Raw genomic sequence first — 19,504 nt, forward strand, 5'->3', positions numbered from 1 at the left:
TTGAAACTCTGTTTATCTGACTTTGTGCGTTTTGTGTGCATTTCTGTATACATTTTTTGTGTAACTATCCAGCTAATATTTGCCATACGTGGCTTTTGTGCCTCTCTTGTCAGTGTGTAGGAGATCGCTTTTCTATGTGTGGGTTTATGACCTTATAAAAACCTTTATGTGCAGTTTGGGCTTTATATGTGCGAATGTGCATTTGCTTTATGTGTGTCGTCTGAGGGGTCGGACCTACTGCTGTTGATAAACGGCTGTGTGCAGGTGGAGGGACTCAGCTTCATATTACATCATTGCTGCTTTTAGCAGCTCTGAGGCCAATATAATGGAGAGCTGCTGCTGCAGGAAGGAATGACTAATATCACTCTGTGTGGGTGTGTATATACTATTGTGGGGACTGACTAACTTTGGCTGTTAAATATTTTAGGGGTGTTTCCAAAAACTGTTAGTCATTTCTGACATGCTTCAGACAGATGCTGTGTTTTTTTAGTTGGGACAAAATGCTTTGAAAGATGTTTAGTGGACACAGTCCTCACAAATGTAGCAGGGCATGAAAGTGTGTGTGAATATATTGACACCATTGTGGGGACTGACCAATATTTGCAATCAGATATTTTAAGGATGTTTTAAAAAAACTAAATATATTTTTGTAATTTCTTGGGGTTTGACTTGATTCTGACAGTCAGATGTTTTTGAAATTACGATATTAAGATTTATAAAATGTTTTTGGACAATTTGTCCTCAAAAACATTACAGGACAAGTGTGTGAATGCATATCTTTATACTATTGTGGGGACTGACTAACTTTTGCCCACAAATATTTTATAAATGTTTAAAAATAAATGTTTTCCAAAAATATTTTTGTCATCTCTGTTTTTTTTTTTTTTTTTTTTTTGCTTAGTTGTGATATAAGGGTTTGGAATGTGTTTTATGGACAGAAAGTCCTCACAAATGTAACAGGACAAGAATGAGTGTTTGCATATCTTTATACTATTTTGGAGTCTGGCTTACTTTGGGTATTAAATATTTTAGGGATTTTTTTAAATTATTTTTGTCATTTCTGAGAGTGTTGACCTGATTCCGAAAGTTAGATGTGTTTTAGTTGTGATATAAGACTTTGGAATATGTTTTGTGGACTCGAAGTTCTCACAAAGGTAGCAGAACAAGAATATGTGAGTGCATGTGCAATTCATAGTGTGAGGTTAAAGGGTAACCTAGCCCTAAATTAACTTTTTTTTGGCTGTTGACCTCTATCTATAAATGGGGCTTTAAAAGTGCTTTCTGTTGGCCATTGCCAAATTTTTGACAAATTGAAATAAAACTATTTAATTCCTCAAAATATTGTCAACGCCGTCTGTGTGCTGCCCCCTACAGGTTGAATTGATGTATTACAGTTGAATTTTGTTATTGGTCAAACCATGTAAGTTTCAGAAGACTGACATCATGAACTGTAGCTCCAGTAATGATAACAGTGCAGTCCCCAAGCCCACAGTTTAAATCTAAATGTCTTTTGCTTTATGAGAAAAATGCTGCAAGAACACCAAAAACACCATTTTCATTGGAGTGGATCTTTAATAGAGGTCAGTTCATTGGTAATGGTGGGTGGTTTCTTTTTTATTTATTTTTTTTCCCCCAAAGTACTAAGTATAATTTAGCTGATTGGGATTTTTTTCTTGGGGTGTATCAAAATAGATTTCATGAGATTATAAAAAATGACCTCCAATAACAAGAAATATAATAATGGAACTGTTTTATGGTGTTATATACTGAAGTATAGAAATGTTCTCAAAACATTGGAGACTTGGAATAGACATTGATGTATTGTTTGTGTGTGTGTGACAACCCAGCTGCATTGTATGAAATTAAATGTGTTTTTGTGTTTCTACTATTAGAACAATACTGACCTTGTTTAGCCTTATTGTGGTGAAACACATATTCAGAGATCCTGGGTAAATTCAGGGGTAAAATAGAATCAGAAATTAGATTAAAGTTTTATATTAGGCTATACAAAAACACTTGTTTTAATATCTGCCAAATGGCCCCCTCTCCCCATCCCGCCTTCCATTTTTATAAAAACTTCCTCTCATTTTAGCAAAAAGCCATTAGGCCTTTTTTTGCAGGCTAATTCTGATTAACATCAGCCCCATTTGTAACTGCCACTATAAATCATCCCTGGAGCCATTTAAGGAACCGCACAAGCTCGTTTTGGTCCCTCATCTATTACAGCCAATTGTCCATATTTTGTATGCATGAGCTGCTGGTTTTCACCAAGAAACAAAGCAACTCACTCCGTCATAAGATAAGGCTACCAATGACTTTGCTGCTTGTTTGGGATTCATGCCAAGTTGTTTTGGAGGACAAGTATGAAAACTGCCTGAATGAAGAGTGAAGCTGATAATCATGAGATGGAGCCAGAGTAGATTAGACAGGAGTGCACTTTGATTCCTACAAGCGGAGAAACATGTATGACTGCTTCACATCTCAGGTTAATGGTTTGCCCAAATAATCAGTTTCCTTTTGTGTTTGGCGTTTTCCTAGTGGCTAAGATCTGCTGTAAAGTCCAGAAGATTTATCAACCAGAAGCGATAGCGTTGTTTCCAAAGGGTTAGCATTCCGTACCTTGATTTACTCCAACAGAAATGTTTGAATCTTTTCCCCGTAATGTAGACCTCCATTTCAGGCCCCAGGTTAAGTTTGAAGCTGATTGACAATCAGCCGAAAGAACTCAAGTATCTTTTCTTTATTGACAGAATAATTAGCTGCTGTCTGCTCTGGTGCTCCTCTGAGATTCAAATAAAGCGCATGACAGAGGGTTCATTAAAGTTATTTTGTGAGATAAAACCATGTGCATATTCATTATTAGTGCCTTTTCAATCCCAAATCCAGTCCTGCGTGTGCTTCAGAGAAGCATTGATGATTTTGTATAAAATGGAACCCTGCAGTAAACATTCCAAACCTCTCTTTTATGATGACAAATGTACAACTTTTACATCTTGTCTCACCTTTCCTTCTTCTCAACTTCCTCAGTCTTACATGGAGGACCATCTGAAAAACAAAGATCGTCTGGAGAAGGAGTGGGAGGCGCTGTGTGCATACCAAGCGGAGCCGAGTGCTCGCACCGTCGGCCTGAAGGATGGCAACGCCAAGAAGAACCGCTCTGCTGCTGTTGTTGCATGTAAGCATCATTACCTATTTTACTCTTGTTGATTTTTTTTCTTTATGCCAAACTTTTGAGTTTATTGTGGAAGTTCATGACAGAAAGCTGCTATGTTGAGCTAGACTTGTTAGTTCAGGCCAGACTTGTTAATACCAAAGAACTCTGTGTTTGTGTGTCAATTTTGAACTTGCAACCAAATATTTAGTTAATTAGCATCCTTCCATAGTGGTACAGCTTTGACTGAAACAGGATTGATTTACCAAATTCCTTTGTAGTATCACTAGAACAGAGACACACAAACAAATTTCATCTATTAGATTATGTTCTAAACCCATACATGCTGATTCTAGCTGCTGGTTTGCACATTCATCTGTGCAGTTTGGTTCTATTTTTTTTTAAAGGATGGCACCATCCCTAAACGTTAAAGTTATAGCATTCATAGTCTAGCATTCCCTGATGCTGCAGTCATACTGGACCCCATTCACGTGTCAAATTTGCATCTGTCGCCTCTCTTTTGATGCAAGTCAAATTTACTGCTGAACGCCTTGAAGCCTCATGCAGTCGCGGAGCAACCGTCAAAGTTTTTCTGGACTTCATTGCCACATCATTGAAAACATGAATGATGTTGTGCAAGTAGCTTGGATTTAGATGTTTGGAGATCTCTACAGAGGCACCGGCAAGCAAGCAACTCTGTCTAGGTTCACCAGATCATCCAGAGTCTCTCCTGGTGCGGTGAACTTCATTCCTGACGGCCATTTGAAACGTTACTGTCTGTGGCCCAGTATGAGCACTGACCCGAGAGGGGGAAAATTAAAATAAAACTGGAGGATCTTTTTATTGTTTTCTTGATTGGAAATAAAAAACCTCATATGCTCTTGAAGCTGGAACGATCGCTCCCACTATGACTGGACCTGTGGCCGTTGTCCGTCTGCCAGGCAGCTAACCACCAGCAGGCCAGTATAGCGAGCTCTGCTCCCAGCCTGTCGGTTCCTGGGCATCTGAGCTCAATAGATCGCTACGCTGTCCACCATTTGGCTGGCTAGCATAGCGTGCTCGATCGCCCCAGCTCTGTGGGCTCTGTGACAGACTGGCGATCTGTCCAGGGTGTATCCCGCCTTCGCCCAACAGTAACTGGGACAGTCTCCAGCAACTCCACAGTCCCGGCAGGTTACGAAAATGGATGGAAGTTCAGGACCAAAATCCCTGCATTGAGCAGCCATATTGGATTATTTTTCTACCCTTTGATCAAGTCACAGAAAATGTCACATGCCCAAAGCTCACTGCGCCCAATGCCCAAATCACGCCATAACACCTCAGATTGTGTCTGTACATTGACTTAGTATTGGGACTTGACGCGGCCGCCTCACAAATCGGAACCGGTGTAATTGCAGCAACAAACCTTCAACACCAGAGATATTGTCGGGGACACCTAAATACCACATGCTCTGATAAATTGTAACACTTTGTGCCCCTCCACGTCACTTTTTGATGTTTTGGGTGTCCCCAACTTGTTGCTTTTTTTGACCAGCTGGCTGTTCACAAAATTGAGGGACGTGGTACCAGACATGGACTGGTCCTCAAGATGGGGCTGGTGTCGCAAAAAAAGCGCCTTTTCTTATTGCCTTTACACAGACTTGCAACACATTACTGACGTGTAGTGTTACATATCAATGTGAGGCTGCTCTTCACTTCAGAATCTGGAATTACGATTTTTGCATAAAGAACTGAAGAGCTACTGTAGTTGAAAAAATGCCAACACCGGCACTAAAGCTCAGCTATTGAAGTGTTAAAGACTACCTGGTTAACACAATTGTAAAAAAAAAAAAAAAAAAACAAAGATAATTGTAGATGACACGTTTAGAAGTAATTCAGCTTGACGCCTATTGACTACCTTAATTTAGCAAAACACAAGTGATTTTTTTTTCATAGCTGGATATGAATTCAGGTGTTGAGGTGTTGAAGAAAACCAGGCCTTGGCTAGTCTGCAGCAGGTCCATAGCTTGAAGCTTTAGTCCAATGTAATTTTCATTCTTGACATCAAGTTTAAGGATAAGACGTTATTAGCTGAAGAGTTTTGATGATGATCATTCCCACTGTCCACGTGCAGAAGACCACATTGTTGATGAAACCCATGTTAGCCGTTACCCTAACTTCTATCGGTGGCGGCGTACTCTCTGCCCCGCTCCACAATGCTCTCTGTTTATTCAGCTCCCAGCCTCGACTATGAGAAACGGGGAGCAGATGCAGCGAGCAGAAGGGTTGTAAATTAGTTTTCTATTAAAGCTCTCCTGCACAGACCTCATCAATGATTAAAATTCTTAAGCTTCTGTGGAAATAGCCCATCTAAAAAAAAGTGCCATCCCAGTCTCTCCAACATTCAAAGGCCTAATGAAATCTGGACTGTCAGCTGGGAAGCTGGTTTGTTAGGAACAAATCGTGCTCCCAACTTAGATTTGATTCCTGTAAGACAAAAAAACAAACAAAAAAATATATTTGTTGATGGTCAAATATAACAATTGAAAAGTTCTTGTATTAATTTTTTAATGGACTTAAAAGATGCGATTTTACTTGCATTTTTTACGCTTTTTTAAAGTCCCACTCCAACTATATTTGAATCTATTGTAAAAGTGTTCCCAGTTATATCATGATTATGAGGTTTTTAGCCAAAACAAACAATAGTTTTTTTTAAGACGTTATCTGCAGGGCTGCAGGAGCTCAGTAGAAATTACTGAGTTGTGGGCGGGACTGTTGGCACAGAAATTAGGTGTTGCTAATTTCCCATCAACCCTTTCTTTAAACTCACTCCGCTAGCTCAGGGATGTCAAACTCAATCGCACAGGGGGCCAACAGGCCGCGCACTGAACAGGACAAACAGTTATTGAATACAAAAAAAGACAAAATTCTTTAAACGTTTAAAATGTAACTTTTTTAACGTAAATATGAATAAAAACAGACAGGAATAATACAGACAGGAAAAAAATCAACCGAAACCATAAATAATTTTCAATATTTTGCCCTCCATAAAATATACATTCTATCAAAATTGGGATGTTACAAGATAACATTGGGCCGTTAATCATAAAAATCAAAAATTATCAGGAGGGCGGATGTAATTATCCTTTGGGCCGGATCCGGCCCCCGGGCCTTCACTTTGACACATGTGCTCTAGCTAGCTTATAGCACCTCACAAGCCCATTATATAGCATAGCAAAAAACGGCGAGCAACAGTGGAGCGAGGCAGCCTTTCAGTTTTGTGCCAAATGCTAGCTGAGATCAGGAAAACAAAGACGATAATGGATCTATTTGTCTGCAAGTGAATGCTTCAGAATTGGAGCATAAAAGGAAGAAAGCTGCTGCGTCACAACTTTTGTATTTTGTCTTTTATGAGAAAAATACTACAAGAACATGCTAAAAACACCAAAAGCAGGATTTCCATTGGAGTGGGTCTTTAAGCTCTTCAGTTTGAAATATGGACTTATAATTTAGTCTGTTTTAGAATTTTTTTCAGGAAAGGTTTCCAGGAAATATTTTGCCAATATTTAAAAAAGTTTCTTAAATAAGTGCAGTTAATATTTTAGTGTGAGGTCAACCTTTGCAGCAGTGATGTTGAGTAAACTCTGGAGGACATGAAAGTCGTTTCACAGATGAAACAACCTCATCAGAATTCATGGAGAACGAACTTGCATGGCGGGACAATATCCTTTGAATTCCTCATGTTTCTTTCCAGATGATCACTCCAGAATCACCTTGAGGGTGGAGAACAGCCAAGGCAACTCCGACTACATCAATGCCAGCCCCATTGTGAGTACCTTCTCTGCATTCTGACTGGCTGCGTCGTGGTCGTCATTGCTGCTGCTGCCGCTGTGCCGGGTCTCCTCAATCCCCACGGGGCACCGCCGAGGCAAAGCCAGCGTGCTGTTGTGTAGTATAAATTTTGATACAACGCTTGCTTAACTTCAGTGGCAGCCTCGTTCCGTGTGCATGTTCTGCACCATGAATATTAATGATTGCTACACAGCAAACACCCCAGGCGGGTATTCACTTGGGGAAGGTGTGAGAAAGGACATGTGCACAACTCTCTGCTCGCTTCTCATTTGTGGAAACAAAATTGATCCGCAGGGTCTTTGGAAACGATTGTTTCTGACCTTGGGTTATGCTAATTTGACACTACTTTGTGTTTACTGTTACGACGCGCTTGGCTTGCTGAGGCCATCTTTTGGCCCGGTGCAACTTTAAGCAGCAGAAACAGCCCGAGGAAGGAGAATGGAAAAAAGGAACAGCCATGTGAATTCTGTGCGTTAGTGAATCAATTTGGAGACCGTGTTGGAATAGCAGGTTTACTATCCCCTTGAGGCAGATACAGTGGTATTCCATTAAAAGCAACAGGAACGCTATGCATTTCAAATCTGGGCGTCACACCAAAACAGCTTGTGAGCGTGTGTGATTGTGCGTGTTTGAGCAAGAACTTGAACAGAGGGGCAATCGAAACGCTATGAGAAGAAAAAAGAAATGCTATCAAATGTCACAAAAACTTAAAAAAAGAAAAAAGGCTCCAGTGCAGGAACCCACACAAACAGAAACACACACTCTGCGCGCACTAACACAGATGACACGGGGTACAGGGTGCAAACACCCACACAGACATGCAATAGCGCACAGTGACACATGAGCACACATTCAGTGACGGTTCAAGCACACATTCCCACCTCCCACGCACTGTAATAACCAGGAAAGAATGTCTTTGAGTGCGCGGCACACAGTTATTTGAGGAATTTGCCCAAACTGCGCTCACCCACACTTCATCCAAAGAAGACGAGATCTTTTTCCATCTTCCAGCTTCTTATCTATAAAAAGTCTGTCTTGTTCGTTAAAATTAATTGGCTAAATGAGAGTGAGTCTGTGGCGCTTTAGATGAACTTCTGGGTTGTAATGATACCGCAGGCCTGCCTGAGTTCAGATGCTCCTCTGACAACAGTTTACTGCAGCCACAGCGCCAGCAAAACCTTATGGCAATAACAATCCGAGTTCATAATGATCCCGGCCTAAAATAAGACAGTGAGGCTCCTACAATGATATTAGAAACGCCAGTTCCAGTGTGAATACGGCAAATTAAAAGTAATTACAAAAACCGAGTTTAGTACAAGAAATTCCCCACCAGAGGTTTGACCCTGACCGTGAATGTGCTCTCCCATGACAGACCACAGCCTTTTTAATTGTGAGTCTGATGTGCATCAGAGAGATGAAGACAGGACAGAGAAGTAATGGCTCTCATGGAGATGACAGAGCTGGTGCGGGAGGGGAAATGAGGACAGAAATGAAAGACAAACGATTACATTAAAAAGAGAAGACAGAGTCTGTATAAGTTCTTGGCTCTTCATTACTGCCAATCCTCATTGTTAAAGCAGCTCCCTATCTGGAGTTTTAGAAAGATCTCCTTGTTCTGGAGGCTCCTGTTTAAAAACAGCAATGGCGTTGTTAGTGATTTACCTGCAGACGGGTATGCAGGTGAGGATGGCTGTGTTGGGTCACGCTAGTGGAGAAATTCATTACAAAGGAAGCTATCTCACAAGATCATCTACTCCACTCTATAGAGGAGCAGCCAGTGTAGAACAAGGTCTCAATAGATTCTAAAGAAAGCTCAAAACATCATGAAAAACTACAAATATCAGATTTAGCAGTTGACGATATCGCTAGCAACACTTGGAGATGAGCATCTAAAAATAAACTTGGATGATGTGCTTCAGACAAATACGTAGATGAATAAAATAGGAATTAACATTCTGTTAAAGAAATGTATCTGCATCTCAGGTGAAAATTGATTTTTAAAGTTGTTTTGTTATTTTGGAACATTTTTCACTTTTTTAAAGTTTTGTATGATAGTATTTTTTTCTTTTTTTGGTTCACTTTGTAGCTATAATACTCTGTTGTGTTGAAAACAACTTAACTATTTCTAGCAAAAATTAAAAAAAAGAAGCAGAAGCAAACAGTTTTAGTCATGAGTGTGGATACGGATAAATGGAATACACAGTTGGCAATGAATGAAACATCAAGGCCAGTCTATAGAGCCAAAATGTTCGTGTGCATTTTTGTCTGTGGACTTCAGGTCATAGCAAACACTTTAACAACATGTAAGGGTGAAGTAGGTGAGATGCTGGTGCCTCATATGGAGTTTAGATTATTTTTCAACCCCACCTAATCCTGGACACTCTGTAAGCAGCTCGTTAGCGCTGTTCAAGTGATCAGTGTGGGCTCCCTGACTGTTAGAAATGAAGACAATGAAATAATCAGAGTTTAATGTGTGGGCAAGCGTCCTTCAGGTACTTACATATGATCCGCACACCCTGTGCGTGCGTCAGTCAGCAAGATGCCAGTACTAAAAACCGATTATCAAAGGTCTAATGATGAAGCGTAGCATTTTCTTATGTAAGGTTGTTGAGCTCAGAGAAAAAAAATCCCTTTTGATTTTTGATTCTCCAAGGAAATATTTTTCATGTCAGAATTTTTATGCTCTCAGTAAAACATATACTGATCTACTATAGATCTACTATACACTATAGAAAGATGCACTTTGGAGGAGAAAAGTCATATTGGTCTAGTGCAGGGGTCTGTAACCTTTAACGCTAAAAGAGCCATTTGGTCCAAGTTCTTATGGACCGAAAAGTAGCGAGAGCCGCAAAGTTTGACCTCAAAGTTAGAAAAATACATGTTATTTATGTTTTTGAGGGCATTGAGACATCCATTTATAAAATATAGCTTTGTTCTCTACAATTGAGTTTTTCTATCTATAACTTTTGACAGTAGCACATTCACGCTCCTTTCAAAATAAACACGACTTGTGTTTAATCAGATCCTCCAGCTACAGAAGATTTACTTTAATTAAAATGCAAGAAGTATGAGATTTAATATGATTGATGTTGGTGTTCCTTTATCATTTTTCTTCTTTTACAAGTGAATAAAAACCCAAGTGTTTTATATGTAGATTCCACTTTTTTATCTATACATGCAAATGACTGATGATGAAGTATATTAAACCTTTTACTATCATTTTGATCAGTTAGGACTATCTGACATGTCAAAAATGTAAACTCAAATTAATTAGTTAAGTCAAGTTTGAAGTTTTCTTTGAAGTCAAAGAGCCACAATGGAGGGATAAAAGACCCGCATCTGGCTCCGGAGCCACAGGTTGCAGACCCCTGGTCTATTGTCTTGTAGTAAAGAGAAACATTTCTAAAATAATAAAATGCATATCTGGGATGCATTGACAACTATTTCATATTTGAATCGAATCATGAGGTTAGTGAGGCGTTAGTGAACCGTACAACAGCGTCACCTGTAACTCATAACTCTATGCAGCCTCACGATATCCTTACCACACGCACAGCAATGGTGCGTTCCATTTTCATGATGACCTTGAGGTGGCTGTAGGAGCCTCAAGGGAACTGCAAAACACTCCTGCACTCCCTTTATGATGCGTCCACTACGACTCTTAACGGGCCCTGACAATCCAAAAGAACCCATACGTGTCGACGTCCTGATGAGTGCATGTGGCAAACGCTCAAAGCTGATAGAAGTCGGACATTTCAAAGTTTGCTCAGACTATCAAAGTGATTTGTAATCTGCAACTTAAAAGAAAAAATAATAAAGCTGAAATCTTATGTCAAGTTTAAACATATGTTTGAATTAGGGCTGTCAGATTTAGCGCGTTAAAAACGCATTAATCTGACACGTGCTTGACGCCGACAATTTTTTTGACGCATCAATCGCGGATTTTCCATAGACTGTATATAATGGGGGGACCTCATAGTCCGATAAGTCCATTATTTTTACAGTCAATGGGATTTTCTCATACGTGCCTTTCCATACCGCGCGCGCGGGCGTCCCGCCCTAACTCACCGGCTGCTCTCACGAGATCACGGGCGGGTCTCCAACCTCCGAGCTGCGAGCTAGAACCAGCCCGGCGCTAGGACCTGGAGAGCTCCTGCACTCTAACCCGGCTCCGGTTCGTGTCCAGTACCACGTCTGGTGGTACCGGCTCGCGTCCGGCGCCGCGTCCCGAGAGCTGCGGACCCCCGACGTTCCGAACAACAAGCACACCGGGGGACGTTCTAAATGTTCTGGAGGTTTGAGCGTGATCCAGCCCCAGCATAGTTCTCTGTCTGCCGGCATATTCATGGTGTGAGCTCCGCTGAGCTGCAGCCAGAGAACGCGGCGGCAGTAACAGACTGTCAAACTATCCACAGAGTATCCCGCTTTTCTCAGTCTTTAATGTCTTAAAAAACAAAAGTTCATTGGAAATGATAAATCTCTATTTCATTTATTACTGTAGTTCAGCAGAGGAGGAAAATATTTGGTCCTGACAAAAAATGAACATGAAAGTGTTATGGAAATTTTATTTTTGATGTTTTTTTATTTTATTTTACTGAACGTTGATTGAAGTTTTGAATTTAAAATGCCCTTCACTTGCACTTGGGCTTTTGTTAGACATTTTATGTTACAGTCTTTTATTGTTTAGAAAGTTTATCTCAATACAATGTTACAAAATAAAGTATTTCTGATTAAAACTATTAATTTTACCATTCTTGTTTTCATAATTAATGTAGAACTGCTAAATTCCACGAAGCACACATTTTTTTCCTAAAAAAGGGGCCACATATTAATATGCGATTAATCGCGAGTTAACTCAGGACAAAATGCGATTAATCGCGATTAAAAATTTTAATCGCCTGACAGCTCTAGTTTGAATACACAGTAAATCATTTTTTTTACATTTAATAACTTTGGACTGACCTTACATCCGAAAACATTTAGGGGCACCAGAGGATATTTTCCTTTCTCCTGTGAACTTGTAGCTGCCTTTAATCCATGTAGCTGCCAGCTCTGCACTGATGCAGAGGGCCTGTCAGGCTCCCTGAGGAGTGGGACAGCAGTGATAGTCCTGTTCTCCGTCTGACGTCCTCTGACAGACTGACACGTGCAGAATTTCTCCTTCCTACCATAAAAAAAGACAAAAACCCAGCGGCGGGGATAATTATACATGTCACACCCTCCATTTTAGCTCATCTTTGAGACGGGTGTGTGAAAGGCAGACAGACAGACGTTTGTCATTTTGCAGTGTCATTAATGGCAAGGTTTAATTCAGGAAGTGTTTCAGGATGTCAGCAGTCACCATGTGTGTCTGGAGAGATTGAAAAGAAAGGAGGGCAGAAAGAGATGTGCAGTTGTCCTTTCCTCTGAATCTCTAGATCCGTGTTCCTCTGCCTTTTTCTTCTTTTTTCTTTGTTCAGCCATTGTTAAACCGCAGCTCTGTTATCATTTCACTTCCTCCAGTCTTGTGCTTAGTTTTTTTAGTTTACCTTCTTATTCGATTTTTTTTTCTTGTAAGTCTTTTGGCTCTTCCCTTTTCAGATCTTCTGAGACATGTTCACTTCATTTTTTTAATCGAAAACACAGAAAGTTTTTTAAAAGCATTACTAACAAGGTTGTTAGTTAGCGTGGTCACATGAGCGTTTGTTTAAGCAGAATCTATTTTTTTAGAGTTGCAACCAACGTTGGGAGTTACAGGTATTATGAATACTCTAACGTAGCTAACAATTTTAACACGGTAATGCTTCAAACACGGCTAACCCTTCTAACGCTGCTGACGCGTCTAATGCAGCCAAAGCTTCTAACATGGAGAATGGTTCTAACATGGCTAACATTGCTAATGTTGCTCATGCATCTAAGGCGGCTAACACTTCTAATGCGCTCAACGATTCTAACTTGGCTAACACTACTAACATGAATAACTATGCTAATGCTTCTAATGTGGCCAATGCTACTTATGCAGCTAACACTTCTGATGTGGCTAACATTGCTAATGTGGCTAACATTTCTAAAGTAGCTAACATTTGTAAGTTCACTAACATTTCTTACGTGGCTAACATTTGTAAGTTTGCTAACATTTCTTAGTGGCTAACATTTGTAAGTTTGCTAACATTTCTTAGTGGCTAACATTTGTAAGTTTGCTAACATTTCTTACGTGGCTAACACTTCCAAGATGGCTGACACTTTTATTGTGGTTAATTCGTGTCATGTTAAAATAGGGATGAAAGTACATTTTTCCTCATGATGGTACTATAACAAATAAAGTCCACATAAACGTTTTAATAGCAGTAAATAAAGATAAATGGAGCTGAGAATACATCTAGATTTAGACGACATTTGTGGCCTTGATATCGCTTGATAAATCTAAGAAATGCAGGAAATAGAACCAGATCTAAACTGACTGCACTCCTAATGTTTCAAAGAGGCCTGTCCTGAATCTCATCAGTTGTTGGGTGACTGCGTGTCGTGCCTTTTGCTGCATGTTACGGTATTCTCCCAAAATTCCAACCAGGTTTAGACATATGCCATCTTATCCCACTTCATGGATGGAGGTCCCAAAGTATCTTACTCCTCCTTCTTTCTCTTTTTTTTTTCTTCTAATCCACTAATTTGAGATTTTACATCTTCGTCCTCACTTGCAGTCTTCCTCTTGAACAATCTTCCACTGCATTGTTTTTTTAATGACTTTGTGCTCTTTTTGCTTCTTTGCTGAATGTTTTTAGGTATTTTCTTGAACAACTGATTACAACAGTGTTCAGAAACCTTTATGAATCATGAAATGTTTTTCTTGTCCCGTTGCAAATCAAACCAACCTCCTGCTTGCATAGAAATAAATCTAGTTGACTGTGAATGAATTGAGTGTCCCGGACAAAAAATCAAATGTACCATGAAAGACGAGCATGCTCAATGCGTTTGTTTAAGAAAGCGAGAGAATCAGCGAATAACATGAGGAGAGAAATGGTCGTAAATCACATTACGTAGCGACTAAAAACCGCACTGACATTAAAATGATGAGATAAAGTGCTGACTGGTTCACAGCTTTAGTGACATCAACCTGCAGCTGCTTTTGAATGTGTGTTAAAGCGGCTGCAGACCTGCCACGCAGTGGATCTCCTTCTTTTATCTCGCCTAATCTGTCTTATAGTTTAGTTCGCCTTATATATGTCATAAGTTAAAAAATAGATCATTCATTGACGATGGGTCTTTTAGTACAAAAAGTATGGTAAGTAGATTAACAAATATCATATTCCATGATGAACTGGCTTCACAATTGAGCCGCTTTCATTTGAAATGAGGAAAAGTTCAAACAATAAGTTCAGTTTGCTTTTTTCATGCTCTAAAATGTATTGTGCAAAATTGGTGTTTGGTCATAAAATGTCCGTCTGCATATTGTCTTCAGATAAGAGCACTTCTGAGGTCCGTGATGCAATTCCTTCAGTGGGTGTTTTAATGAGCCGAGCTCTTTGGTAGCATGTCACCTTTTTCCCACTCTCTCTTTCTGTCCATTAAGTTCATTACAAGTGCATTACTGTTTGGCATTCACACAAGGAACAGAGAAGCATTAAAGAGAATTTTGTGTGCAGAAAAGACCCTAAAATTATGCCTTCTCCACGTAATTGCCTCCAGCTAAATTGGTCTTGCCAATTATTGCATTTACCGTACAATTTGCATGCTAATAAGCGGAGGTGTCACTGACTTGGTTGCGTATTCTGCTCACGTATGGCTCCTGTCTTCAACGCCTCCGCCATCCTTCTGTAATTTTCCTGAAGTTAAGGAACAAGTCAGAGTTACTCCTCAACCCCTCAATTTCTTCTGAAGCTCTCGGCTGTTAATGTCGGAGCTGAGAGAAAAGAAATAGAGCTCTGACACACGGACATGCTAATTAGGAATAAAGAGCAGAAGAAGTTACTTTTTTTGGTGATATGAAGATCATAGATTATTCCCTGACAGAAATCCTCTTAAATCTTTTAGCTGAAAAGTTGCTCCTCAAAGTTTTGATTGGAGCTGCATTTCATGGTTTCTAAAACTTCACTGATACTTCTAGGTTCATTGTTCAAAATCATATTGTGTTTTAGACACATTTTATGCACAGCGGCCGTAGCTTAATAAAAATACAAATCTTATTAAAAGCAACAATTGATGTTCACAAACTTGTATTTGCTGGGTGGAAAATCACAGCTTTCTTCAAATACTTCAAGTTATTCCAAGTTTGAACCTTTTCTTGACGTAAAATACTTACCATGTTAGATACTGAAGGGGCTCAAAGAATGGAAGGTGAAATTCCTTCAGCACCTTTCACACCCAATGTAGTTAAACGCAAATCTGAAAACAATTAATGACAGTTTTGTCTAGTCACTTTGCAAAGATTTTCTGATTGAGGGCTCAGCGTCTTGCCCAAAGGTACAATGACCCCAAGCTGGACTTTAACCCGTTAACAACCGGAGATATCACTCTTTAACAGTTATTGCATTCTAGCTTTCACCACATTACATTATTAAGGTAAAGTGCTAGGTAAGACTGTAAAGCTGCTTTTCTTCACTTCAGAATCTGATAGAATTGCATTGATTGCACAAACGATTTTTAGAGTTACAGTAGGTAAAAATGTCAACACTTAAGCTGAAGCTCCAGCTACAAAGAAACATACAAAAATAATAAAGAATCAACTAAATGTAACCAAAAACATGTGAACAGCAGGTTTTTGAGTTTTTTATCATCAGGTATTTACATTTTTAGATTCAAATCTTTCCAAAATTTAATTTAAAGTCTGTTTTAAATCATTTTATTCTGGTAGGAAACAGCTCAGTGTTATGGATTTGGCCCGTCCCCACACGTCCCCACACCCCCACACATGGAGTGTGGGGGTGTGGTCCAATCCAGAGACGTAAAGTCTGTTTTGGAAGGATTACAAATAGGCTTGTATAAGATATATTTTTTAAAGATCCATTCCACTGAAAACTGTGTTTTTGTTGTTTTTTCTTAAAATTGTATTTTTGTGATGATGGAGGACATATTGGAAGAAAATAAAGATATATCCGCAGAGTATTTCTTTATATAAATTGTTGTGAGTCTGGACCAGACGAGAAAATGTCATTTGAAAAGTTTGTATTTTTAATGTAGAAAATACGCTGGGCAGGTCCTGAGCTTCCTGCTCCATTCTGTTGCATCCACTTCCAGACAAATAGATCTGTGTACTTCTTCATTTTCCTCGTCTGAGCTAGGATCTGGCTCAAAACTAGAGGGCTACAATACTGCTCATCATCTTTGTTGCTCCGCTGATGTTACTTTGGAGGTATGAAGAGCTGTAAGCTAGCGGTAAAGAGTGCAAGCTGAGTTCTCTCGGCTGTGGGTGATGGGAAGTGGGGGATGGGCTTGCTCTGTGCCTACAGTCCCGCCCACAACTCAGAGGTGAATTAAGCTGCTGCTGTTCTGCAGAAACAATGTCCCAGAAAACAACACAGATTTGTGGTCATTGACCACAACTGTATACTGTGGCAGTTTTATGTCTGATTGAATAAACACTTTGTTGATTAGTCATCTGTTATTGAATAAAAAGTATTTTTAACTATTGACTAAAAATACATTTTAAAAAAAGTTGTTTTTTAGGAGAACAGAAAGTCCATCTACCCAAGATATCACTGATTAAGTCACAAGCTTACTTGGTATGAAACCAATATCCCCTTTTACCAAAGGAAATTAATTGAAAAAGGACAACAGCCAATCAGGACGCAGAACATAGAAAAACAGCAAAAGGTGAACCATGATAAAACACAGGATTTCTGTTTATCCTAAGAGACAAAATAGATTCCCTGTTTTTTTTTTTATCCAATCATATTTTTTCTATTGTAAAATCATTCCAAGTGATTTTTTAGCTATAATTATGAGTTTTTAGTCAAAATAAAAACGCCTTTGCCATTTTTTTAGACACATTTTATGCACAGCGGCAGTAGCTTATTAAAAACACAATTCTGGATTGTGGGTTAGACTATTGACACAAGCTGACATTTACGCCAGAAAAATAATGACGAGCAATTTTAGATAAATCCAGTCGTACAGTTATGAACACCCCTCATGTCTCGCACATGATGATTGTGTGGGGTGGGGGGGGGGACTTTGGCACGGCCATTTCAGTAGCTGCATTGTTAGTTTGAGCTTTTTCTAGCATCCGGTTTTCTGAATAAAGAAATACTCAGAAACCCAGTTTTATTCATAAATTCTTTTATATAGTTCGCTACAAGAACATGTTAAAAACACAAAAAAGATGATGTTCATTGGAGTGGGTCTGTACAGTTCCTGAGCTTATTAAGCTTTATTACCTTTGACACAATAGTTCTTGTTTCATTACTGTCAAGGGCAAGCCTTTCCTCCTGGTAGCTACACCTCAGCAGAGGTGTTTTACTGCTGCTGTGAGCCCCAGAATTAGATATCAAGTTTTAGGAATATATTTAGTTGTTAAAAAGAAAAAGGTTAAAACAGAAATATATTTTTCATGATAGCTTTAGAGATCATTTTAGGGCCAATAAGTCTGTCTTTTTCTTTTTAAATTGTAATCCCCTTGAATTGTGACGATTTTCTGTATAAAATGTGTTTTTTCTTGTGTTCAAAGTTATCCTAAGGAGGCTCTGGTGCTGGATTACATTTCTTTTTGCAAAACAAAGATATTTTGAGTAAAATAGGAGACTGACTGTTGGACTGATCTGTCTTTCCTTCTCCTCCCCACAGATGGATCATGATCCCAGAAACCCCGCTTACATCGCCACTCAAGGCCCTCTGCCCTCCACGGTGGCGGATTTCTGGCAGGTAAGGACGAGCGTGAATCCGTTGGCGCACACAGAGACATTCGTGGGGGGGGGGAATCAATACTTTTTCTTTTCTTAAACAAGAGTTAGCTCGTTTTTGTTAAAGCCACACAGGAGTTCAGCTTGTTCTGTGGCTGTAATGATCAATCTCTCCTCCCTCATCATGCCCACTGCCACCCGCCGTCACCGCACACGCTCAGCAGCCTACAGCGGGACACGCTGTTAATGCTGGCGGCGGAAAACACTTCTCCCACTGTCTCAACTCTTAGATTGGGTTTGAATTGGAGAGCAGGAGATCGATTCGTTATTGGAGCCGGTGTTATTGGGGTGGAACAGCGGGGTGTTAGTGACGGTAGGAAAGGTCTCCTGGTCCAGGAAATTCAGGAGTCTTTGATGTGTCAGATGTAAAGGAACAAATAAGGACACTCTGCTGTAGTAGATTTTTACCTCACACCATATTCAACTCCCTCTGTTTCATAATAGCAGCATAAAATTACACATTTGTGATTATAAGTAAAAATGTGCTTAATGGAACAAGGCTTTTAAACTGCCTAACTGTGCTCCTGATAAAAGGTAGACGACTCAAATGTAATTAAATGTAATCAGCAGGTAAACGAATGATAATCAAGCTGCATTAATGACTAGTTATGAAATTAAAGCGAAAATGCAGTACTGATGCATTTTAAAGGAAATTAAATTAAGAAACAATAGTTTTAAAAAAATCCTAAAACTCTTCATCATGTTTTTATCGTCGTCAGCCTTTAGCGTGTTTAACACATGTCAAAGTCAAGGCCCGGGGGCCGGATCCGGCCCTCCAGATCATTTTACTTTATTGTTATTAATGACCCGATGTTATCTTGTGCTCATTTCTAACATGTATAATTTTGACAAAATATATTTTAATGGAGAATAAAATATTGAAAGTTATTTAAGGTTTAAGTTGATTTATTCTGGAATAATATCCCTGCTGTTTTATTATTCATAATTATGCTAAAAAGTTATAGTTTTAAAGTTTTAAAAATTGGCATTCTGCTAGCTTTTTGGACTATTCTGGCATTTACTAAGATTTTTTTAGGCTATTCTGGAGTTTGGCTAATATTTCAGCTACATGCTAGTTGCTTTGGCTAATTTAGGCTTTTTTCAGGCTAATTATGCATTTAGCTAGTAGTTTAGCTGGCTATCAGCGTCAGCGTTTTCAGCTGTCAATTTCTACACCTTCAGCTATTAGCACTAGCATCTTCAGCTGCCAAATTCAGCTTACAGCAATTACACTAGGATTATCATAAGCAATGCTATACATCTAGTCCATAATTATGTTTAAAAAGTTTAAAGTTTTAAAAATGTAGTGTTAGAGTGTTCAATAAATGTTTGTCCTGTTCGACCTGCGACCTAAGGTGTGTTTTGGATTTTGGCCCCTTGTGCGATTGAGTTTGACACCTCTGCTTTAACACCTGAGGCGTCACTGGTGACGCTTAAACACAAATAAAGACAAAATCTTTAAAATACTGTTAGTTTTCAACCGGTAACACGATCATCGTAATTCTACTGGAATCTACTGGAGTTACACTGATCGGGTTAAATTACAGAAAATGTAAATCTTTGTCGTAAGTATTCATTTATTCATTTATAAAGCACCTTTCACCACCAGCCAAGGAGGCCCAAAGTGCTGTACACAAGAAAATACAAT

The 19,504-nt window shown here is 39.3% G+C and overlaps 1 protein-coding gene across 1 annotated transcript in view; it reads left to right on the forward strand.

Annotated features, from left to right (window-relative positions):
* LOC112144215 (receptor-type tyrosine-protein phosphatase N2) overlaps positions 1 to 19,504 on the forward strand; it is a gene marked incomplete at its 3' end in the record, with an annotated part of 155,170 nt that overhangs the window by 103,893 nt on the left and 31,773 nt on the right. The window contains 3 exon segments of the mRNA XM_036216260.1: positions 3,028 to 3,175; positions 6,885 to 6,958; positions 17,741 to 17,818. Of these exon segments, the coding sequence (XP_036072153.1) occupies positions 3,028 to 3,175; positions 6,885 to 6,958; positions 17,741 to 17,818 (300 nt within the window).

This window comes from Oryzias melastigma, linkage group LG17, assembly GCF_002922805.2.
Source record: "Oryzias melastigma strain HK-1 linkage group LG17, ASM292280v2, whole genome shotgun sequence".
NCBI lineage: Eukaryota > Metazoa > Chordata > Actinopteri > Beloniformes > Adrianichthyidae > Oryzias > Oryzias melastigma.